Source organism: Schistocerca piceifrons, chromosome 7, assembly GCF_021461385.2.
Source record: "Schistocerca piceifrons isolate TAMUIC-IGC-003096 chromosome 7, iqSchPice1.1, whole genome shotgun sequence".
Taxonomy (NCBI): Eukaryota; Metazoa; Arthropoda; class Insecta; order Orthoptera; family Acrididae; genus Schistocerca; species Schistocerca piceifrons.
In genome coordinates, this window is record NC_060144.1 from 45417656 (window position 1) to 45441034 (window position 23379).

General features: G+C 44.7%; 1 protein-coding gene across 2 annotated transcripts in view; it reads right to left on the reverse strand.

Moving 5' to 3' along the window:
* Positions 1 to 23379, reverse strand: part of LOC124804897 (UDP-glycosyltransferase UGT5-like) — a 170540-nt gene that overhangs the window by 76863 nt on the left and 70298 nt on the right. Inside the window, exons 2-3 of one of the 2 annotated variants that reach the window (XM_047265269.1) lie at positions 19781 to 19986; positions 8043 to 8221 (exon numbers count right to left, since the gene is read on the reverse strand). In XM_047265269.1, the coding sequence (XP_047121225.1) occupies positions 8043 to 8221; positions 19781 to 19981 (380 nt within the window). In that variant the 5' untranslated portion in view covers positions 19982 to 19986. Of the gene's footprint in view, positions 1 to 8042; positions 8222 to 19780; positions 20036 to 23379 lie in introns of both variants that reach the window. The other variant, XM_047265270.1, reaches the window with a different exon arrangement.

The following is a 23379-nucleotide window of genomic DNA, read 5'->3' on the forward strand; positions in this document are numbered from 1 at the left end:
TATGTAAGCATCTTGTCTGATCACCTGCATCCATTCATGTCCGTCTTCGGCAATTCCAGCAAGAAAATGCGGCAACCCATACGTCCAGAATTGTTACAGAGTTACTCCAGGAACACTTCTCTGAGTTTAAACACTTTTGCTGGCCACCAGAGTCCCCATACATGAGCATTACTGAGCATATCTGGGATGCCTTGCTACATGTTGTTCAGTAGAGATCTCCACTCCCTCGTACTCTTACGCATTTATGGACAGCCTTTCAGGATTCATGGTGTCAGTTTGCTCCAGCACTACTTCAGACATTATTCGAGTCCATGCCACGTCGTGTTGTGGCACTTCTGTGTGTCCACGGGGCCCTACATGATGTTAGGCAGGTGTAACAGTATGTTTGGCTCTTCAGCGTAAAACCTCTATGCAGCTGGAGGCATTGACACAATGGGAAGTGCAAATAGGTAGGTCCAAAATGGGGATAATTGGGCGAGGAGTCAGAAAGGAAAGTGGGTGCTCCAGTGTCAAGCCGGAAGAGGTTAAGTTGGTCAGCCAAGAGGGCACCTCTCTGACAGGTCCTGGGAGAACCCAAAGAGGATGATGTGCATTAAAGTCACCAAGCAGCAAAAAAGGGGGAGGAAGCTGCCCAATAAGCTGATGGACTGACGGAGGTACATAAATGGTAGAGAGAGAAAAAGTCAGGTGGGGAAGGAAAAGGCGAACTGCATCAGCTTGAAGACAGGTAGTCAGGGAGATGGGCTGAATATGAATGTCATCTCGAATGAGCAGCATGACATCCCCATGAGATGAAATGCAGACCTCAGGGGGAAGGTCAAAACGAATCAAAGTGGTCGTGAGGATGCAATTTCGTTTCCTACGGGCAGAGTGCATGGCGATGCTGTGATGCTACAAGCAGCAGCAAATCCTCTTTGTGGGACTGAAGGCTGTGAACGTTCCACTGGAGGACAGTCATGAGGAGGAAGAGATGTAGGGGTGTCAACCCGGCGGCCACCAAGCGACAGCCAGTGTAGAGTCGCTACTACAGAGCACAGAAGAAGGAGCATCCTGTTCCATGGGGCCCACAGAAGCATCGGATTGCTTGTGCAGCTGGTCTGTGGAGACCACCAGCGAGACAGAGGCTGGCCGCACTAAAGTACCACATGGCGTCACCATTGCAGAGGATCTCCGAGTTGGCGAAGGAGAAGACCGTTTGCCTTTGGTGGACTTTACAGTTAGAGGAAGACTTGGGTGTTGTTTGGCTGGAGGGACGGCGGAAGTCTTCACGGGAGTCCTCCTCCTGTCCTTTCCTTCCTACTGGTTGTGTAGCTGGTGGCTTCGCCCCTTGAAGCGACATTTTCCGTTTGTGGTACAGATGGATGGGGGGATGGCGATGCTACCTTGACACTTGGCGATTTCACAACCTCAGAGCTGAATTTGAGGTCGCATGTCTACATGACCATGTCCTTCATGGAATCAGGGGTAACAAGAACAGAATTATAGGTGCCAGATGGGAGAACACAGGGTTTGAAACTAGCCAGTAATTTGTGAGCTACTGGTTAAGGCACTTTTTCCTTTACCCGAATCTCTTGGACAGCCCGCTCATAAAGATACATGGGACAATACCAAGAGGAGGCGACATGGCTGCCATTGCAGTTGATACAGCAGGGAGGAAAATGTGGACAATCACCCTCGTGTGTGCATCCCTACCACATGTTACACATTTGGCTGGGTGTTGACAAGACATTCTAGTGTTGTTGAAACGATGACACTGACAGCAGCGCATCGGGTTCGTAATGTACGGCCAGACTGTGAATTTCGTAGCCTGCTTTTATCTAGGACGGAAGCAGAACCCTATCAAAGGTGAAAAAGAGTGTGTGGGTGGGCACTAAGGAGGAATTTACCTTTTTAATTACGGCATGGATGGCAATGACAACCTGATCAGAGAGATAAGATTGGATTTCGCCCTTGGATAGACTGTCGAACAGCCTGGTGTAAATTACACCATGTGAAGAATTCGAAGTTCTATGGGCCTCAACATCAACAGTGTAACCGTGGAGAAGCGAGGCAGCAAGCAGGTTTTGTGCTCCTGAATCAAAAGTGGTCTCCAAAAGCAAATTGCCATTCCATTAACGAGAGCAGGATTTCACAGGGCCAGCAACTGCATCAACACCTTTCTGAATAATAATCGAATTTGCCATGGTGAAGGACTGACCGTCTTCAGCACGTGAGACCATGAGGAACAGTGGTGCAGTGGGAAGAGTCTTTGAATCATTAGGCCTCATTACGTTTACGTTTTGTAGACATTGAGTGGGAAGACGACTGACTCATCGTGAGGAAATACCCTGCGATTGCCAGCGTCTCCGATGGCGTGCTCCTTCCAACTGGGGGCCCCCTTCACATGGAGGCGCACCCAACTTAGGTGATTGTTCACACCTCGGGACACACCTGCCGAACACCTGACAGAGGTACCAATCGGCCGTTTTGGAAGGGTACAGCCTGAGCGGCAATCACCCCTCCCTGGGCCTGGCCTGTACCAGGGGGTATGTGCGAATCCTACCTGTCGACCCAGGGCTGGGAATTATGCGTTACCCAGTCACCCGTTACGCGTCAGACGCGTGGGCCAGCCTTCAGGAGCACACAGTGAGGAAGAAGAAAAAAGAAGACCCTCAAACATCGAAGCGGAGGAACCAGAGGTGAAAGGAAACAACGAAAGGAAAAAAAGAGTGAAAAACAAACGTGAGAATATTTGTACGACAGTGACAGAATGTAGAGCATTCCCAATAATATCCCAGACATGTTCCCCAAGGGAGGGGAAAAAGAATAGCACAAAAGGGAAAAAAAGCTGTTTCAAAGGCTAGGGCCCTGTTGTTGCCGTACAAACCCGACAAAGAATGGTGAGCGCCCTGGGGGTTCGATGCTCGTGAAGCATTGCTCCAGCATAATTGTGTGACATAAAAATAACAATAATAAAACAGGTAAAAATAAAAAAACAGGTAAAAATAATATGGCACATAGCTCTTCTAATTTGCTGCAATAAAAAAGGACCTTGGCACACACCAACAGGATTCGTCAAAAGAGGGGAAGATGGAAAAAGGTGACAGGATGAGAGTCATGGATGGAATGACCTAGTGCTGTTCTTGAAAATTCTGAAAAACACAAGGTGGATTCACACGACGCCTTTTTTGTGGTGAACTATGTGCATGTGTCCAAATTTCGAACTGCGAGGGACGAGGAGGAGATGGACAGAGAGCGGTGAGGAGAAAATGGACAGAAAGTGGGGTGGAGGAGGTGGACAGAGAGAGGGAGAGTGGTAGCTGATAGACAGGGCGAAAAGATTGAGAGAGAAGGGAGGAGAGATGGATGGAGAGAGTGGGCAGGAGGAAATGGACTGATAGAAGGTTGGAATAAGTGGATACACAGACAATGGCACGTTTCTCAGCTATTTTTGAATGAAAGCTGAAAAAAAAATAAAACCAAACACTTTACTCTCACTCTCCTTTGGAGCACATTTGATCTGAGTACCATGAGGACTGTGCTAATTTAAGGTCGGAGATTTGAGAAGTTCAGGTTGACGTATATACAGGGTGACTCACCTAACGTTACCGCTGGATATATTTCGTAAACCACATCAAATACTGACGAACCGATTCCACAGACCGAACGTGACGAGAGGAGCTAGTGTAATTGTTTAATACAAACCATACAAAAGTGCACAGAAGTATGTTTTTTAACACAAACCTACGTTTTTTTAAATGGAACCACGTTAGTTTCGTTAGCACATCTGAACGTATAAACAAATACGTAATCAGTGCCGTTTGTTGCATTGTAAAATGTTAATTACATCCGGAGATATTGTAACCTAAAGTTGACGCTTGAAACCTCCGACGTTCAGTTGCGTATTGTAACAAACACGGGCCACGGTCGGCGAACAGCATCTGCAGGGACATGTTTACGATGACGACCGTGTTTACGAGTGTGGCTGTAGTGCACTGTCGTGGTTTCGTCTAGCTATCGCAGTGTCCGCATGTAGCGCTTGCTGCTATTGTTATTCTGCATTCGTCTCCGCACGCAGACCAACTGTAGTGCACCGTGTTACCAGACGTCTGTGATAGTGTAGTGTTGTAGGAACTGTGACCATGGTGTATTCGAACTCTGAAAAGGCGGAGATGATACTCATCTACGGCGAGTGTCGACGAAATGCAGCTGAAGCCTGCAGGGTGTATGCAGAACGGTACCCGGACATTGCAAAACATCTACCGCCAACTGCATGCTACAGGTATGGTCGTAGCACGCAAACGGGTCCGTAACAGGCCCGTCACAGGAGAAGCGGGTGCAGTTGGTGTGTTAGCTGCTGTTGCCATGAACCCACACATGAGTACACGGGACATAGCGAGAGCCGGTTGACTGAGTCAAAGTAGTGTCATGCGCATACTGCATCGTCACCGCTTTCACCCGTTTCATGTGTCGCTACATCAGCAATTACATGGTGATGACTTTAATGATCGAGTGCAATTCTGTCAATGGGCATTAACAGAAAATGTGTTGCAGTTGTACCTGTTTACCGATGAAGCGGGATTCACAAACCACGGGGCAGTGAATCTACGGAACATGCATTACTGGTCCGTGGACAATCGTCGCTGGCTCAGACAGGTAGAGCGACAGCGACCGTGGACTGTAAATGTATGGTGCGGAATCATTGGCGACCACCTCATTGGTCCTCACTTCATTGCAGGGGCCCAAACAGCTGCAACATGCATCGCGTTTCTACAGAATGATCTGCCAACGTTGCTCGAAAATGTCCCACTGGAAACGCGTCGACGTATGTGGTATCGGCATGATGGTGCACCTGCACATTCCTCAATTAACACTAGGCTGACCCTTGACAGGATGTTCGACGGGCGTTTCATAGGACGTGGAGGACGCATGAATTGGCCAGCCCGTTCTCCTGATCTTACACCTCTGGACTTCTTTCTGTGGGGTACGTTAAAGGAGAATGTGTACCGTGATGTGCCTTCAACCCCAGAGGATATGAAACAACGTATTGTGGCAGCCTGCGGCGACATTACACCAGATGTACTGCGGCTTGTATGACATTCATTACGCCAGAGATTGCAATTGTGTGCAGCAAATGATGGCCACCACATTGAACATCTATTGGCCTGATATGTCGGGACACACCATTCCACTCCGTAATTGAAAACGGAAACCACGTGTGTACGTGTACCTCACCCCTCATTGTAATGTACATGTGCGTCAGTGAAAAAGACCAATAAAAAGGTGTTAGCATGTGGACGTAAGGTGCTGTTCCAGTCTCTTCTGTACCTAAGGTCCATCACCGTTCCCTTTGGATCCCTACGTAATTCGGTGCTCTCCGATACACACAATCGAACAGCGGAGGAGTGGTACTCAAGCGTCAACTCTAGGATACAATATCTCCGGATGTAATTAACATTTTACAATGCAACAAACGACACTGATTACGTATTTGCTTATATATTCAGATGTGCTAACAAAACTAACGGGGTTCTATTTAAAAAAACATAGGTTTGTGTTAAAAAATACTTCCGTGCATTTTTTTGTTGTTTGTATTAACCAATTACACTAGCCCCTCTCCTCACGTTAGGTCTGTGAAATCGATTCGTCAGTATTTGATGTGGTTTACGAAATATATCCAGCGGTAATGTTAGGTGACGCACCCTGTATATATGAACATAATATGTACAGTTATATACTGAGATGACAAACATTACGGGATACCTCCTAAATCGTTTCGGACCTTATTTTTCCCGGCGTAGTGCAGCAACTAGACGTGGCATGGACTCAAGTCATTGGATGGCCCATGCAGAAATATTGAGCTATGTTGCCTCTACAGCAGTCCAGTCTGCGAAAGTGTTGCTAGAGCAGGATTTTGTGCCTATAAATGTTCGAAATGGTTCATGTCCGGCGATCTTGGTGGCCAAATCGTTCGCTCGAACTGCCCATAATGTTCTTCAAACCAATTGTGAACACTTGTGGCAAGGTGACATTGTTATCCATCCAAATTCCATCGTTGTTTGGGAACATGAAGTCCATAAATTGTCTTCAAGTAGCCGAAGATAACCACTTCCAGTCAGTGATCGGTTCATTTGGACCAGAGGACCCAGTCGATTGCATGTAAGCACAGTCCATACCATCATGGAGCCACCACCAGCTTGAACAGTGCCTTGTTGAACACTTAGGTGGCTTCGAAGTGTTTGCACCACACTCGAACCCTACCATCAGCTCTTAACTGAAATCGAGATTCTCCTGATCAGGACACGATTTTCCAGTCCTCTAGGGTCCAACCGATATGGTGATGAGGTCAGGAGACGCTCTGCAGGTGATGCCGTGCTGTCGGCAAAGGCACTCGCGTCGGTCGTCTGCTTCCATAGACCATTAACGCCAGATTTCGCCGCACTGTCCTAAAGGATACGTTCGTCGTACGTCTCACATTGATTTCTGCGGTTGTTTCACTCAGTGTCGCTTGTTTGCCAGCAAAATTAACTGTACGCAAACACCGCTGCCCTCGGTCGTTAGGTGAAGGCGTCGGCCACTGCGTTGTCCATGATAAGAGGCAATGCCTGAAATTTGGTACTCTCGGCACACTACTGACCCAGTGAATCTCGGAATATTGAATTTCCTAACGATTTCCGAAATGGAATGTCCCATGCTTCTAGCTCCGGCTACTATTCCGCGTTCAAAGTCTATTAGTCTCCGTCGTGTTGTCCTTATCACGTCGGAAACGTTTCCACACGAATCGCCTCATTGCAATGCACTGCCAATTTATACCTTTTATACGCGATACTACCGCCATCTCTAAATGTATATATCGCGATCCCGTGATTTCCGTCAGGTACTCCGGCAGTATCTGCCGAAATAATTTTGAATATGCCTAGTGCAGTAATTCTTAATTTTTTTCACTATGTGGTTCAAAATGGTTCAAATGGCTCTGATCACTATGGGACTTAACATCTGAGGTCATCAGTCCCCTAGAACTTGGAACTACTTAAACCTAACTAACCTAAGGACATCACACACATCCATGCCCGAGGCAGGATTCGAACCTGCGACCGTAGCGGTCGCGCGGTTCCAGACCGAAGCGCCTAGAACCGCTCGGCCACTCCGGCCGGCTTCACTATGTGCTTCGTTATCGATTTGTGAGGTGCGTTTCGTTCATTATAACTATGTAAGAGATATTTTGCTGTGATTCGTGTTAGGGTTTCACTGTGGCTAGGACGTTAGCGACTGTTAGTGTCGATTTGTCTGTCGCTGTTGCGGTTAAGACATTTTAGTACTTTCGACATTGCAGCCCAGTCAGCAATCGTGATAATCTAATATATAAGAAACTATCAACCTCGATTGCGGTAATGAAACCAACCTTTACATAGGTTTCAGCCCAAGTAATTGAGACTTCTTCAGAAGATATACGTGACTCTATAATATGTCTACGTGGGCATGGTGTAGAAGTAAAACTAAAACAGCCTGAATAGGCGTAGTCACATTTTAAAAATGCAGTACATAGGTATTAAGTCACAACCAAGACTTAAGCTCCGGCGAGCGCCTCGTCTCCATGGACGCCGTGCGGTGGGCCTCGGGAGCCCACGTGAAGTTAAGTAGACCTAGAAGACGCGCTAGTTTCATTTGCTGTTTGACATAACTTGAAGGCAACGAATGCAAATTGATCTTCCGCTGTTTCAGTACGTAATTACGTAGCATCATGTTTGTTCCAAATGGCGCTTGGTAGTTGTAGTAAATAAAACACCGTTCATCTTTTGCGGCTGATCGGTGATGAGCCTCTCTGACCTACTCTGACAGTTTTCAGTGGACCGTGCTCATCAGGGCTATCAATACGTTACTTGCTAGACTTCTTTCAAAATATTATTGTCGGTGTTCGTATGTGTTGCTTACGAAGCTAGTACTACATTTTCTCGTTGGGAATGTATTCCGCAAACAATTTCATTATTCTCACCATACTGTGTTAGTACTTACGCGACATGTGAACTGCACATTAGGCTATATGGCATGAACTAGCCACTTACTTTAGCCAGTCCTGTAGAGCCTGGTTTTTGAGCTCATCGGTGCAGCAAAAGACCCCCAGCTCGTGGTACGCCTCAGCCAGTTTCATCGGCCACGTGTCGGCCAACACTGTTTTGTTTAGCTGCTGCAGGAACGAGTAGGACGAGGACAGGTCAATCGCCTTGTACTTTGTGTCCTGGAGCTGAAATGCAAGAAAGCGTCGATACAGAAGAGAGCCCACGTAGTCCCACAAGATGTGCGTGTACTAGCATCCACTACTTCGAAATAAATATTGTTGTGGGTAATAGAGAAATAAAGAGTTAAGTAAAATTTTGTCGCTATCGACGAAAGCACATCTTTAATTTCAATACGCTACGCTGTAGATATAATAAGGTTTAAGGGAGATGAGATATAGAACAACAGAATATTAATATATACTCATGCTCATAAATTACGGATAATGCTGATACATGGTGAAACAACGCTATGGTGGGAGGTTTGCGGGTTTAAATCACCTCGGGGTATGACCATGCGGTGCATTTGACCTGCAGTCGTCGCACGGTGGCGCTGGCAGCGGTCCACATACCCAGAGGTGTGTTGGTGCATGTCAGAGTACGGTGCAGCGATTAAGTGTGCAGAAGTTTTCAGACGTGCTAATGGTGACTGTGTGTTGAAAATGGCTCAAGGAACACGTATTGATGACGTTATGGGGGGTAGAATACTAGGGCGACTGGAGGCTGGTCAAAATCAGCAGGTCGTAGCACGGGCCCCCCGTGTGCCACAAAGTGTGATGTCAAGATTATGGCAACGATTCCAGCAGATAGGAAACGTATCCAGGCGCTACAGTACGCGACGTCGACAATGTATAACACCACAAGAAGACCGATATCTCACCATCAGTGCCCGCAGACGGCCACGGAGCACTGCAGGTAGACTTGCTTGGGACCTTACGACAGCCACTAGAACAGTTTTCTCCAGACACACAGTCTACAGACGACTGAACAGACATTGTTTATTCGTGCGGAGACCTGCAAGGTGCATTTCACTGACCCCTGGTCACAGGAGAGCCTGTAAAGCCTCGTGTCAAGAACACAGTACATGGTCATTGGAACAGTGGTCCCAGGTTATGTTCATGGACGAGTCCAGGTATAGTCTGAACAGTGATTCTTGCCGGGTTTTCATCTGGCTTGAGCCAGGAACCAGATACCAACCCCTGAATGTCCTTGAAAGAGACCTGTATGGAGGTCGTGGTTTGATGGTGTGGGATGGGATTATGATTGGTGCACGTACACCCCTCCATGTCTTTGACAGAGAAACTGTAACAGGTAAGGTGCATCGGGACGTGGGTCCCACCTTCCTCCTGATGGATGATAACGCACGGCCCCACCGAGCTGCCATCGTGGAGGAGTACCTTGAAACAGAAGATATCAGGCGAATGGAGTGGCCTGCCTGTTCTCCAGACCTAAACCCCATCCAGCACCTCTGGGATGCTCTCCGTCGACGGATCGCTGCACGTCTTCAAACCCCTAGGACACTTCAGGAGCTCCGACAGGCACTGGTGCAAGAATGGGAGGCTACACCCCAGCAGGTGCTCGACCACCTGATCCAGAGAGTGCCAACCAGTTGTGAGGCCTGTGTACGTGTGTATGGTGATCATATCCCTTCTTGAAGTCGGGGTACATGCGCAGTGAACAGTGGCGTTTTGTAGCACATGTGTTGCGGGACGGTTTTCTCAACTTATCACCAACACCGTGGACTTACAGTTCTGTGTCATGTGTGTTCCCTATGTGCCTATGCTATTAGCGCCAGTTTTGTGTAGTGCTACGTTGTGTGGCACCACATTCTCCAATTATCCTTAATTTATGAGCATGAGTGTATAACGTAATGAAAGTTAATGGAGAATTTCTTCTTAAATATTGAAAATAAGGAGAAAGAGGATTCGAACTTCCATTTGTCTTTTGATAAAATCTGGTAAGTAACCTAAAAGAAATCAAGAAAAAGGTAAACCACTAAAGAATGTTATTCAGGGTGATTTTTTTCAACCATACACAAACACTAGGGATTGATCGATGAGAGGATATGGAACAAGAAAGGTCTAATGAACGTATGTCCGGAAATGCTTCGTTTCGATGCTAGAGACCATTTATTCAATCATACAATGTTACAGAGACTGTGGTCTAATACCGTGCAATCACAAACGGCTCTGAGCACTACGGGACTTAACATCTGAGATCATCAGTCCCCTAGAACTTAGAACTACTTAAACCTAATTAACCTAAGGACATCACACACATCCATGCCCGAGGCAGGATTCGAACCTGCGACCGGAGCGGTCGCCCGGTTTCAGACTGTAGCGCCTAGAACCGCCGGGGTCACACTGGCCGGCCGGTGCAGCCGCAGTTACAGTATGTGTTGAAAATGGTTTCCATGTGCCTTAACGCATGCGTGTATGCGCCGTAGCATTTTCTGTCTCACACGTTCACATCGACCATACTGCATGCCAGGTGTGTCAAAGGCTCCACTGTCTCCACATCTGGACTGGGCTCTGCACGTAGCATACTTCTGAGATGGCCCCATAACCAGAAATCGCACGGGTTAAGATCTGGAGAACGAGCAGGCCACGCAACTGGATCCCCTCGTCTGATTCATCGACCAGGAAGACACGACTGAAATGCGTCTGGACGTTAACGGAGGAGTGGGCTGGAGAACCATCATGTAGCAGCCACATAATCCTTCGAATCATCAATGGCAGTTCTTCCAGCAGCGGAGGCAAATTCATCCGCAAGAAATGCCGATAGTTTCAGCCTGTTAGGCGACTTCCAAGGAGCACTGGTCTCAAATTACGATCGCCAATTATCCCGGCTCACACATTCCGGATGCACCGATGCTGATGATTCGCTGTCACCATACCATGGGGTTTATGCATACTATCCCACAGATGACTGTTATAAAAGTTGAAGATACCGCTCCGCCTAAAGGTGGCCTTATAAGCTCTGTACAAGCTGTAAGTGATAAGGGTAGTAGCAATTATCATGGGGAATGTTGCACACGGTCTTCTCGCTTACCCTGTACAGGTTGGTCAATTGCCTGGTAGTGAGGCGGCTTTAGCTTTCCACAGTATTAATCACTCTCTCTCCCCCCCCCCCCCCCCCCCAAGTCTGGTGTCCGAACAGTTCTGGTACGTCCTTCGTGATTTCCTGCTTTCTGAAACGGCCCTGTCTCAGACCAACGGCGAAACGCTGTTGTAAACGTTGAATGCCGCAGTAGATGTCGGCGGGAATATGTCTCCTGATACGACCCTGCTGCCCGCCGTCCGTTGCCATTTGCCTTTCAGTAAATAAACACCATTTCGGCAAGCTCTCGATTCGGATATGCGACCATTGTGTACAGCGCTGTATCACATCCGAAAAAGGTGAGTCAGCAAGAGAAGTGAATCGGATACAACATTACCAATTACTATGGCAGGTGAGGGCGCTAAGGTATGAAGTGTGAGGGACAGTACTCTTGGAGGAAACCAAGCATACTGTAACTGTGGCTGCATGGTACAGCGCGTAGACCCCAGTCACTGTAAAAAAGTAGGACTGAATAAATGGTCTCTAGCATGGAAACCATGTATTTCCGAACATAAGTCCATTAGACCTTTTTTCTTCTGTATCCTCTCATCGATCAATCCCTAGAGTTTGTATACCGTGGAAGAATCACCCTGTATACGAAATTGTTGATACCTAATAAATACCCATGAACTTTGTTCTGGTTAAGTAAGCTTCAGGGCTTTCGCGTGAATTTAGTTTTATTTCTCTAACAGAGCAAAATGCTTTGGCACAAGGAAGTACGTATTTTTCTTTCGGTGTCATCAAGAAGAACACTCTCTCCACAAATGGCATCACGGACTTTATGTGAATTATCATCATTTCGTAGTCTCGTCTGTTTATTATAAGACAACGTAAATAAGTGTGCACATATAGGTTGCCATTAACGATTGGGTAACCGTGGTCTAGGGGTAGCGTCTTAGATTCATAATCAAAACGTCTTCGGTCCCGGGTTCGATTCCCGCCACTGCCTAAATTTTGATAAATAATCAGCATTGGCGGCCGATGACTTCCGGCATAAGAAGTCAGCCTCATTCTGCCAACCACCTTGTCAAAGAGGGCGGAGGAGCGGATAGAGGTTCGAGCACTCTCTTGTCCTAGGGGTGGGAAATTGCCCCTAAAGGCGGAAGAATCAGCAATGATCAACGACATGAGGATGCATTAAAGACACGCAACGTGTATCCACAGGACATGTGGCCTGTAATTGAAGAAGTGTCATGATGATCTCTCCATTGGCAAAAAATTCCGGAATAGTCCCCCATTCGGATCTCCGGGAGGGGACTGCCAAGGGGGAGGTTACCATGAGAAAAAGATTGAATAATCAACGAAAGGATAACGTTCTACGAGTCGGGGCGTGGAATGTCAGAAGCTTGAACGTGGTAGGGAAAGAAAATCTGAAAATGGAAATGCAAAGGCTCAATCTAGATATAGTAGGGGTCAGTGAAGTGAAGTGGAAGAAAGACAAGGATTTCTGGTCAGATGAGTATCGGGTAATATCAACAGCAGCAGAAAATGGTATAACAAACAGGTGTAGGATTCGTTATGAATAGGGAGGTAGGGCAGAGGGTGTGTTACTGGCTCTGAGCACTATGGGACTCAACTGCTGTGGTCATCAGTCCCCTAGAACTTAGAACTACTTAAACCTAACTAACCTAAGGACAGCACACACATCCATGCCCGATGCAGGATTCGAACCTGCGACCGTAGCAGTCGCACGGTTCCGAACTGCGCGCCTAGAACCACGAGACCACCGCGGCCGGCGGGTGTGTTACTGTGAACAGTTCAGTGACCGGGTTGTTCTAATCAGAATCGACAGCAGACCAACACCGACAACGATAGTTCAGGTATACATGCCGACGTCGCAAGCTGAAGATGAACAGATAGAGAAAGTGTATGAGTATATTGAAAGGGTAATGCAGTATGAAAAGGGGGACGAAAATCTAATAGTCACGGGCGACTGGAATGCAGTTGTAGGGGAAGGAGTAGAAGAGAAGGTTACAGGAGAATATGGGCTTGGGACAAAGAATGAAAGAGGAGAAAGACTAATTGAGTTCTGTAACAAGTTTCAGCTAGTAATAGCGAATACCCTGTTCAAGAATCACAAGAGGAGGAGGTATACTTGGAAAAGGCTGGGAGATACGGGAAGATTTCAATTAGATTACATCATGGTCAGACAGAGATTCCGAAATCAGATACTGGATTGTAAGGCGTACCCAGGTGCAGATATAGACTCAGATCACAATATAGTAGTGACGAAGAGTAGGCTGAAGTTCAAGACATTAGTCAGGAAGAATCAATACGCAAAGAAGTGGGATACGGAAGTACTAAGGAATGACGAGACACTTTGAAGTTCTCTAACGCTATAGATACAGCAATAAGGAATAGCGCAGTAGTCAGTACAGTTGAAGAGGAATGGACATCTCTAAAAAGGGCCATCACAGAAGTTGGGAAGGAAAACATAGATACAAAGAAGGTAGCTGCGAAGAAACCATAGGTAACAGAAAAAATACTTCAGTTGATTGATTGAAGGAGGAAGTACAAACATGTTCTGGGAAAATCAGGAATACAGAAATACAAGTCGCTGAGGAGTGTAATAAATAGGAAGCGCAGGGAAGCTAAGACGAAATGGCTGCAGGAAAAACGTGAAGACATCGAAAAAGATATGATTGTCGGAAGGACAGACTCAGCATACAGGAAAGTCAAAACAACCTTTGGTGACATTAAAAGCAACGGTGGTAACATTAAGAGTGCAACGGGAATTCCCCTGTTAAATGCAGAGGAGAGAGCAGATAGGTGGAAAGAATACATTGAAAGCCTCTATGAGTGTGAAGATTTGTCTGATGTGATAGAAGAAGAAACAGGAGTCGATTTAGAAGAGATAGGGGATCCAGTATTAGAATCGGAATTTAAAAGAGCTTTGGAGGACTTGCGGTTAAATAAGGCAGAAGGGATAGATAATATTCCATCAGAATTTCTAAAATCACTGGGGGAAGTGGCAACAAAACGACTATTCACGTTGGTGTGTAGAATATAGAGTCTGGCGATATACCATCTGACTTTCGGAAAAGAATTATCGTACAATCAGCTTAACAGCTCATGCATCGAAGCTGCTTACAAGAATAATATACAGAAGAATGGAAAAGAAAATTGAGAATGCGCTAGGTGACGATCAGTTTGGCTTTAGGAAACGTGAAGGGACGAGAGAGGCAATTCTGACGTTACGGCTAATAATGGAAGCAAGGCTAAAGAAAAATAAAGACACTTTCATAGAATTTGCCGACCTGGAAAAAGCGTTCGACAATATAAAATGGTGCAAGCTGTTCGAGATTCTGAAAAAAGTAGGGGTAAGCTATAGGGAGAGACGGGTCATATACAATATGTACAACAACCAAGAGGGAATAATAAGAGTGGACGATCAAGAACGAAGTGCTCGTATTAAGAAGGGTGCAAGACAAGGCTGTAGACTTTCGCCCCTACTCTTCAACCTGTACATCGAGGAAGCAATGATGGAAATAAAAGAAAGGTTCAGGAGTGGAATTAAAATACAAGGTGAAAGGATATCAATGAATACGATTCGCTGATGACATTGCTATCCTGAGTGAAAGTGAAGAAAAATTAAATGATCTGCTGAACGGAATGAGCAGTCTAATGAGTACACAGTATGGTTTGAGAGTAAATCGGAGAAAGACGAAGGTAATGAGAAATAAGAACAGCGAGAAATTTAACATCAGGATTGATGGTCACGAAGTCAATAAAGTTAAGGAATTCTGCTACCTAGGCAGTAAAATAACCAATGACGGACGGAGCAAGGAGGACATCAAAAGCAGACTCGCTATGGCAAAAAAGGCATTTCTGGCCAAGAGAAGTCTACTAATATGAAATACCGGCCTTAATTTGAGGAAGTAATTTCTGAGGATGTACGTCTGGAGTAGAACATTGTATGGTAGTGAAACATGGACTGTGGGAAAACCGGAACAGAAGAGAATCGAAGCATTTGAGATGTGGTGCTATAGACGAATGTTGAAAATTAGGTGAACTGATAAGGTAAGGAATGAGGAGGTTCTACGAAGAATCGGGGAGCAAAGGAATATGTGGAAAACACTGATAAGGAGAAGGGACAGGATGATAGGACATCTGCTAAGACATGAGGGAATGACTTCCATGGTACTAGAAGGAGCTGTAGAGGGCAAAAACTGTAGAGGAAGACAGAGATTGGAATACGTCAAGCAAATAATTGACGTAGGTTGCAAGTGCTACTCTGAGATGAAGAGGTTAGCACAGGAAAGGAATTCGTGGCGGGCCGCATCAAACCAGTCAGTAGACTGAAAAAAAAAAGAAGCAGAGGAAAGAGGGCTGGGGTCAGCCATCTCATTGCTACTTTGTTTCGTTTGTGCTATCTTTATCCATTTATCAATCTTTGAATTCTCGTGTCAAGTCGTTGAAAGTACAAAAGCACTTACGACACGTCGATGTCGGCAAACAACTGTGCATGGAGCAGAGAGGAAGGTAACTGTCGCGCAGCAACCGACTGCGCAGCCTCAACTATTTCACACAGGGAGCACTGCCGCACAGCACACCCGTCTGAACGGCTCCCTACTTCCCCCTAGTTTCCGCTCGCCTCTTGTGGGTTCTTCAGAGAGCAGCAAAACTCTTAACGCGCACAACTCCTGTTTACTTGCCCTCCACAGATAGTGAGGGACGTTAGTGTGAGACACGAGAAAACACCATCAAAGAAACAAAAATACATTTATCGTCTGCAAGATACCACACAGTGTATGGCGGAGGGTATTTCGTGCCAATATTAGGGATCCTAAGTGGCAGGGGCTTTATGTACACAGATTATTAGGTGTCGTATTACGCGATGTCACTTTCGTTTCTGCTGAACACTCGCCGTTCAATATAACGTACTGGCTCCCTTTAATCAAATATTCAGCGGGTCAGACACATGTGTTGGTCAGTAGTGGACGATGATGTACAGTGTAACGCGATTCGGGAATCCACGAATACGGATCCACTTGCCGTTCCGCTGGATACACTTTTTGCAGCGTGTCGTGCATGACTAAAGCAATCTGTCTCTCTCACGATTAGTTTTCCTTGCACAAACCGTCTTTCGTTATGACAAGCTTTCTTTGCCATCACCATCATAATATTTGAGCTTAGAATATACTTTAGGATACTGAAACAGGCGCCCGTCAGCGATACTGATCAATACACCATGGCAGTAAGGTTTTCCTCTCGTACGCAGTTCTTTACAATCCGATTGTCCACCATCTACTCACTGGCATTTCTAAGTCCTTTTGCATTTCTCTGACAGTGACCTCACAACATAACTAATGATTTAATATCCGTTACCATGTGAAGCTTTAACACGTCGGCAACCTTATCCATCCCCTTCATTTGCCTTGCCTTGTTGCAGCAAATACTGAATTATTGGTAAGAAGACATTGTAATCCATCCCAGTGCGACGAAAGGCTCACCTTTCAAGGATCGAAAAGACTTCCTTTGCCGTTAAACTGTCATGCTGCATGTTCACTTCACTACGACAAACTGACATCCCGATACATACCAGATGCTGCAGTGCAGAGCTAAGGTTATGCGTTAGTTAATACTTAGTAGTTGCATTACTGGAGTAGTACAGATCTATAGTTACGAAACAAGGCCGCAGAGGTCCCTCTGGATCAAATTATACGATGCGTTCAAATACTTTCCGTTTATGCTTCTGTAACACGTGTCAGTTTCGAACATAACTGATTGTCACGATATTAGAAGCTATTATTCAGGATTTGGTTTTGTAGTTCTAGCAGTAGTCGTATTTTCAGACAAAAATTGGTATATTTCAGGTCCGCCTATAATGACAAATGTTATTTATAAATGACCAAATATGTTTCAGCCCCTTTGTGCCATCAACAGTGGACACTTTTATTCAGTCCTGTAAAATGTAATAACTGGTATGAAAACAACTAATCCTCAACAGGAACTGGACACAGCAACGAAGTAAACAATGTCTTTGGTGAAGTGAGAAAGTGAAACCTATGGGTAAAGTTCCGCATAAACATTTATTGTGTTTGTGTTTACAGTCCCACAACAGATGCGAATAAACCTGAGAATGGACATTTCGAAATACTAATAGTGAAAAATAGTCACGAAATATTTTTGGGCAGCAAAATAACTTTTATAGATGAAGTAATTTCTTTAACTTTCCAACAAAACTCACAGTAACAAGTACATCTACATGCATACTCACAAGCCACCGTAGCATGCCTGGCGCAGCATACCTTGTATCACTACTAATAATTTCCTTCCCTGTACACTTGCAAATGAAACGAGGAAAATACGGCTGCGTGTTGCCTCCACAGGAACCGTAATTTCCTTAATGTTGTCTTCGCCGTCATTACGCAGAATATAAGTTGGCAGCAGTAGAATCTTCCTGCATTCGGTACAAATATTAGTTCTCTAAATACTTCCAATAGTGTTTCGTAAAAACATCGTCGTCTTTCGTCCACAGATTCCAGTCTGATGAAACCACTGGTGCCAAACATAACAGTGCGCCTCTGAATAGCTTCGATATTTTTCTTTAAACCGATCCGATGGGGACGCCGAACACCTGAGCAGACGTCAGGGACTCGGTCGCACCACTGCTCTGCAAATGAGCTATACTTCCCTAAAATTCTCCCAATAAACGGAAGCCAATAAATCGCTTTCCTTATACTGACCTCACGTACTCGTTGCATTTCGAACAGCTTTGCAACGATACCCCTAGATATTTTGTGGATATAACAGTGTCAAGCAGCACGCTACTAATGCTGTATGCGAACGTTACAGGACTGTAACGCAAAGAGGATACCGCAGGACCTAACAATGTAGATAAATGAGGGAAATAACAGCAGAGAAAATCAGTTTTTAGATCTAATTTCGTTAAAATAATTATTGCTTAGAAAGCTGCCAGTCACCACACGATTAGAAATTTTGCCTGAGTAAGCTTCCATCATCCTACAGTCACTGGACGACAACGCCTTTCAGTACATCGCAGCGCCATAGACAAGCAGCCATAGATTGCTGCTCTCCCTGTCCGCCAGATGATTAACGTACATACAAAATAAAAGCGGTCCTGTCACGCTTCCCTTGTGCATTCCTAACGACACCCTTGTCTGATGAACATCGCCGTAGAGCACAGTGTACTGAGTTCCATTACTTACTAAGTCGTCTTCGAGACACACACGTAAGAAAACCTGCAGCGTAAGAAAGGACTTCAGGAGTTTACAGTGGGCCACGGTGTCAAACACTTTCCGGAAACATAGGAATGTGGAATTTCCCTGTAGCCTTTATTCGTGGTTCTCAGAATATCGCGCGAGAAAATGGCAAACTGAGGTTTGCGCGAGCGCGGCTTTCTAAATCCGTTCTGGTTTGGGGGGCAGAGCAGATGACCAATTACCAATGTAAAGTAATTCAAAGAGAACCCCACAGAAACTAACAATGCGAGAAATATTAAGCTCAGAACAGAAAAAAACTGTATTTGGAGCTACTTTCATTAGGGAAGTTATTACTTAAAATATATTTTCATTTCTGATCCGGCCGGAGTGGCCGAGCGGTTCTAGGCGCAACAGTCTGGAACCGCGCGACTGCCACGGTCGCAGGTTCGAATCCTGCCTCGGGCATGGATGTGTGTGATGTCCTTAGGTTAGTTCGGTTTAAGTAGTTCTAATTCTAGGGGAGTGATGACCTCAGAAATTAAGTCCCATAGTGCTCAGAGCCATTTGAACCATTTTTCAGTTCTGAGATCTGAATAAAAGTATCCATTGCCGAATGCAGACAGATGCTGAGCCATGTTTCGTTAATTATAAGCAACAGTAGTTTGCATATAGGCAAATCAAATCCAGCAGCTGGAATCTGTTGATAAATATTTGTATTTTTACACTGTCGCGAAAAAACAGTGACCCGTATATGTAATAAGTTTCATTTAATTTACGTCTATGATCACAACGTTTTTGTTAACAGATTACTGGTTTCGGTCTTTATGAAACAGATCTGATGATGGTCATTAAAGACCGAAACCAGTAATCTGTTAACAAAAAGTTTGTGACCATAGACGTAAATTAAAGGAAGCTTATTAAATATTTGAACTTATTTGGTAGGTGAAGTGACAGGAATGTAGAATAAAACAATACTGAGTGCTTTTGGTGAACTAAATAGGGTTTTCAAAACGGAGCAGTCGTATGTCTGAAAAGGCAAGCTCACAGTCAGCATGTATATCCTGTTTTTACTTTTCGCAGTAAAACATGCCCTATTAAGGTGAAAACAATTTGTCAGCTGAGGACTGATCGGTATGCAACTTGGAAATCACCAGTCGAGATAGAAAATCATATGGATCTGTAAACAGACTGTAGTGAATGACTGAATTATGACCGGAATGAAAATGAAATGGAGGCATTAACCTAGGCGAAAGGATTGTAGACAGACCATGGAGATCATTTGCTGGATTCCAAGAGAAATGAAACGACAAAGAAGACAATCCAATGTATGGCCAGCAGACGGCGTGAGGAAACGTGCAGGAGCAGCGTGCAGGAGTACTACTGAAGTCTGCAGAAGTCTCGAACAGGCCTGAATCCGACAGCTGACAGTGAGGTGGCGGTGTTTTCGCGCAGTCCACGCCCGGCTTCGGCCCGACACGCTACCTGCATGGGGTCCGGCGTGATGTGAGTGACGCGGTGCCCCCTGGCCAGCAGAGCGCGGATCACGGCGTTGATGGGCAGCGCGTGGCTGACGGACGGCGTCGGCGCGACGAACAAGATGTCCGCCGACCGGCAGCCACCCACTGCCAGCAGCACCAGCAGCGGCAGCAGCAGCAGCAGCGCGGACCACGGGCAGGAACTCATCTCGCCTGCGAAGGAGCAACTGGTGTGGCTGGCTGCGCAACGTCCCGATTTACTCTGAGCAGAATTGAATGAAGTTTATTTGATTTTGAGTTCATTTTTATCTAAATAACAGATCTATTACAACTACATTCGTCAATAACTGTTCCACTTTTCACTCTGTTCCCCTGTGGGCGGAGATTTCGGTACGTCACACGGAACTTTCATACGAAGAAATGTAACACACTAGTTAAACCTCACTGAACAACTAGCGTCACCTTGCTAATCAAACACTGTATTTCTTATTATTTACATTGTAACCTACATGTCATTTAATATGAGGTACCTGTTATAGGCCGTTCTTATTCAGGCAGTATTGGTGCCCGTTCTCGTAATTGAGAGACAATATGCTGGAATTTGTATAGCAGTGAGACCACAAAATAAAACATGTTTCCTGTTCCACTGCCTGCTTCGTTACCATTATATAACCGTGAAATGACATTGGATTCAATAATGTGATGATAACAAATTCCATGAATACCGCTTCACAGATTTGAACTTTAATGTATGACATTACTGAGTTCACACCATGCCTGGTGCAACATGTAAACACAAGAAAAAGAGACACCGAAGATATAAAACTATTTTCTGGAAGATAAAGAGCCAAACCATATCGAATTTAACGAACCCAAGGAGGTATGCTTATTGATAAGAAGTGTTGTAATGAAGTTCCTGACATAACATCCGGATGGAACTTGAGCTCACGCCTCGTATATAACTATCTTTCTTGGAATTCATAGTAATTAGATAAAAGTCAAAATATATTAAAATAGCAAAATCTTTAAAAATGGTCACCATTTCTATTTGGAAAGTCTGTAAAAATGGACCTAACAACATCCAAAACCTTAATCTTCACTCTTACATGGCGTGTATCTGAAGTTGTGTGTGTTGAACCACACACGCTGTGACAGAAACATTTCAGTTTGGGAAGATCATCTCAATACTTATAATGTGCAAAATTATCGAAGATAGCAGCACTCTGCTTGCTTTTACCTTTCGGAATTTCATATCAGATCGGTATTTTATGTCACAATACCTAAAATACCAAACTAACAAAATTTAATGATAATACCTTGAATAGGATTTCACCTAAGGCTGTCCAGAGGAAAAGTCATTGTGTGATGACTGTCATTTCATTCAAATAATTCCTTTAATTTGGACTTTTACCACGATTAGTATTGGAAAATGCAAAAATATTTACGTCAGGATTCACACACAGAAGTACAATTCTAAACGGTGAGAACTGAGGAAGAGGGAGGGTGAAGAAAAGTCTACGAGCTGTTGGTACTGTTTCGGTAGTTAGTAACATCCCATGGCTAAATAGGTCTTTTAGCGCCAAACACTGTAGTAATGCAGTTACAATTATAGTATGGACGGCCTATTCGCATTGGTCCTGCGCTGGCACGTATTTCGTTTTTTTCGCAATATGTTGGTGTGATGACATTTCGACACACATTGCCAACCCCCACAAATTTACAAATTTCTGCTGCAACCAACGGTTGTCTCAGCTCTAATACATTTGCAACAGCTCTGCTATCCCAGAACAGCTTCAGATACTATTCACGATGATTTGTTTAATTTATTATTCCTTATTTGCCATCGAGTATTACTAACATACTTCCTTAAAATTAGACATCTGGACCCTGTTTCGTATGTTATTGACAACGGCAGGAGCAAGCTCTGGGATACTCCTTTCTGATTTGTTGTGACTATCTTGGTGATGAGAATACTGCTGTAGAGTTTGGATTCTGATACATATCGTTATCATACGCGTTTAGGAAATATGAAAGAAATCATTATTAATAAGACAAAGTGAAAGATGATTAGATACATTCTGAGTTGGTAGCTGTAGCCCATTAAGCTACTCACTCCCATACATAATGAACATATTTGGCGCACATTTGATTTGTACAGCCCAGAGTTATCCAACTGTTACAGACAGTTGCTGCGATACGAATACATATGTTACTTTGTGGTCTAAATCATTGTGACAGACACGCCGGCATTCTCCTTCCCAGTCAATAAAAACAACGACTGCTGTTGAATGAGAACCGCCTACAAACGAAGCCACATATGAGAAACAGTACGAGAAACACGAGAACAATGGTTTATCCAGAAAGCATGCACAGAGTCTGCAACAATGTTTGAAATCACTTACAATTACGTTTCGTCCGATTATACTTTCCTGTAAGGCATTGCGATGTTTCTCTACAAAAGAACAGAAGCAGAACCATGCGTTTCACAAAGAGTACATTTTTTACCATAAAGCACGTACACAAGGTGAGATAATCAATAATTATCAAAGTACTTCTCCATTTACATCCTGTTTCAAATAGTGCCCTACTAGGAGTCGCAATTGTTTGGATGCCAGACTCTTACTTAGGAAAGCACTTCATTCATAATTCATATTTCTGTGTATTATTCCCTTCTGCGATGGGTCTGTTACAGAACTGTAGCATCACCCAGACTGTAAAAAAACCTAACACACATTCCCTTATAGCCGTCACGTCTATTCATGACTGCACTACCCTGCTAACATACAGACAGAAGGGTAGTGCCGTCATTGTGTTTACTGCGTCAGTTAGGTAGCGTCATTTGAAGCAGCACGGGTTCGTGAACCAAATGTCAGGAGCCGTAGTTCGCACCGTCAGTGTCCTTCCGCGGCGTCGTTACACCACGGTCGGTGAAGGACACACTCAACAAATCCGGATCAAATATTTGGCAAGTCAAACTGAGAAGTGTCACCAGGCTCGCTGTACTGCACACGGTTAAATTTCCGGAACACTGCACTGTCTCCTAGTTAGGATTTGCTGGAAAACCGACAGAATAATTTTTGATTCGTGAGATAGCAAACGAAAGAAATCGCATGAAGCGAGTGGTAAAAGGTGATCAGCGACGCTGATCGACAACTGCATATGACTGTGTAAACTCTGATACCGACAGCAAAACGGATAAATAATTACTATTCCTTCCTTCTTTCGTCCAGCGAACAAAAGCTGACTATAGCCCCGTAAAGATTACCGCTGGCTTAATGGGACGTGATTGTAATAGCTGTTATTAAAATACAGGCCTGTTAACAATAATTGAATGGTTTAATCACTTAAACGGTTTCAGAATACAGTAGTAAATTTGTTAAGTGTAATAATTTCTTTTATTTGTAACATGGTGCCCTCACCCGAGCTATGTAAGATACTTTTACGTAGCTTCAGTCCTCTATTGTGGGCCGCCACTACTAGAGGCCTAATGAATTTTGTCAATTACGGCTCTCTAAGCCTACTTATTTACGAAAAATTGCATTCAGTCACTATCCACGGTTGAAGGTAAATGTTTAACAACAATTTAAAAAAGTTCTCGGAGCGCAC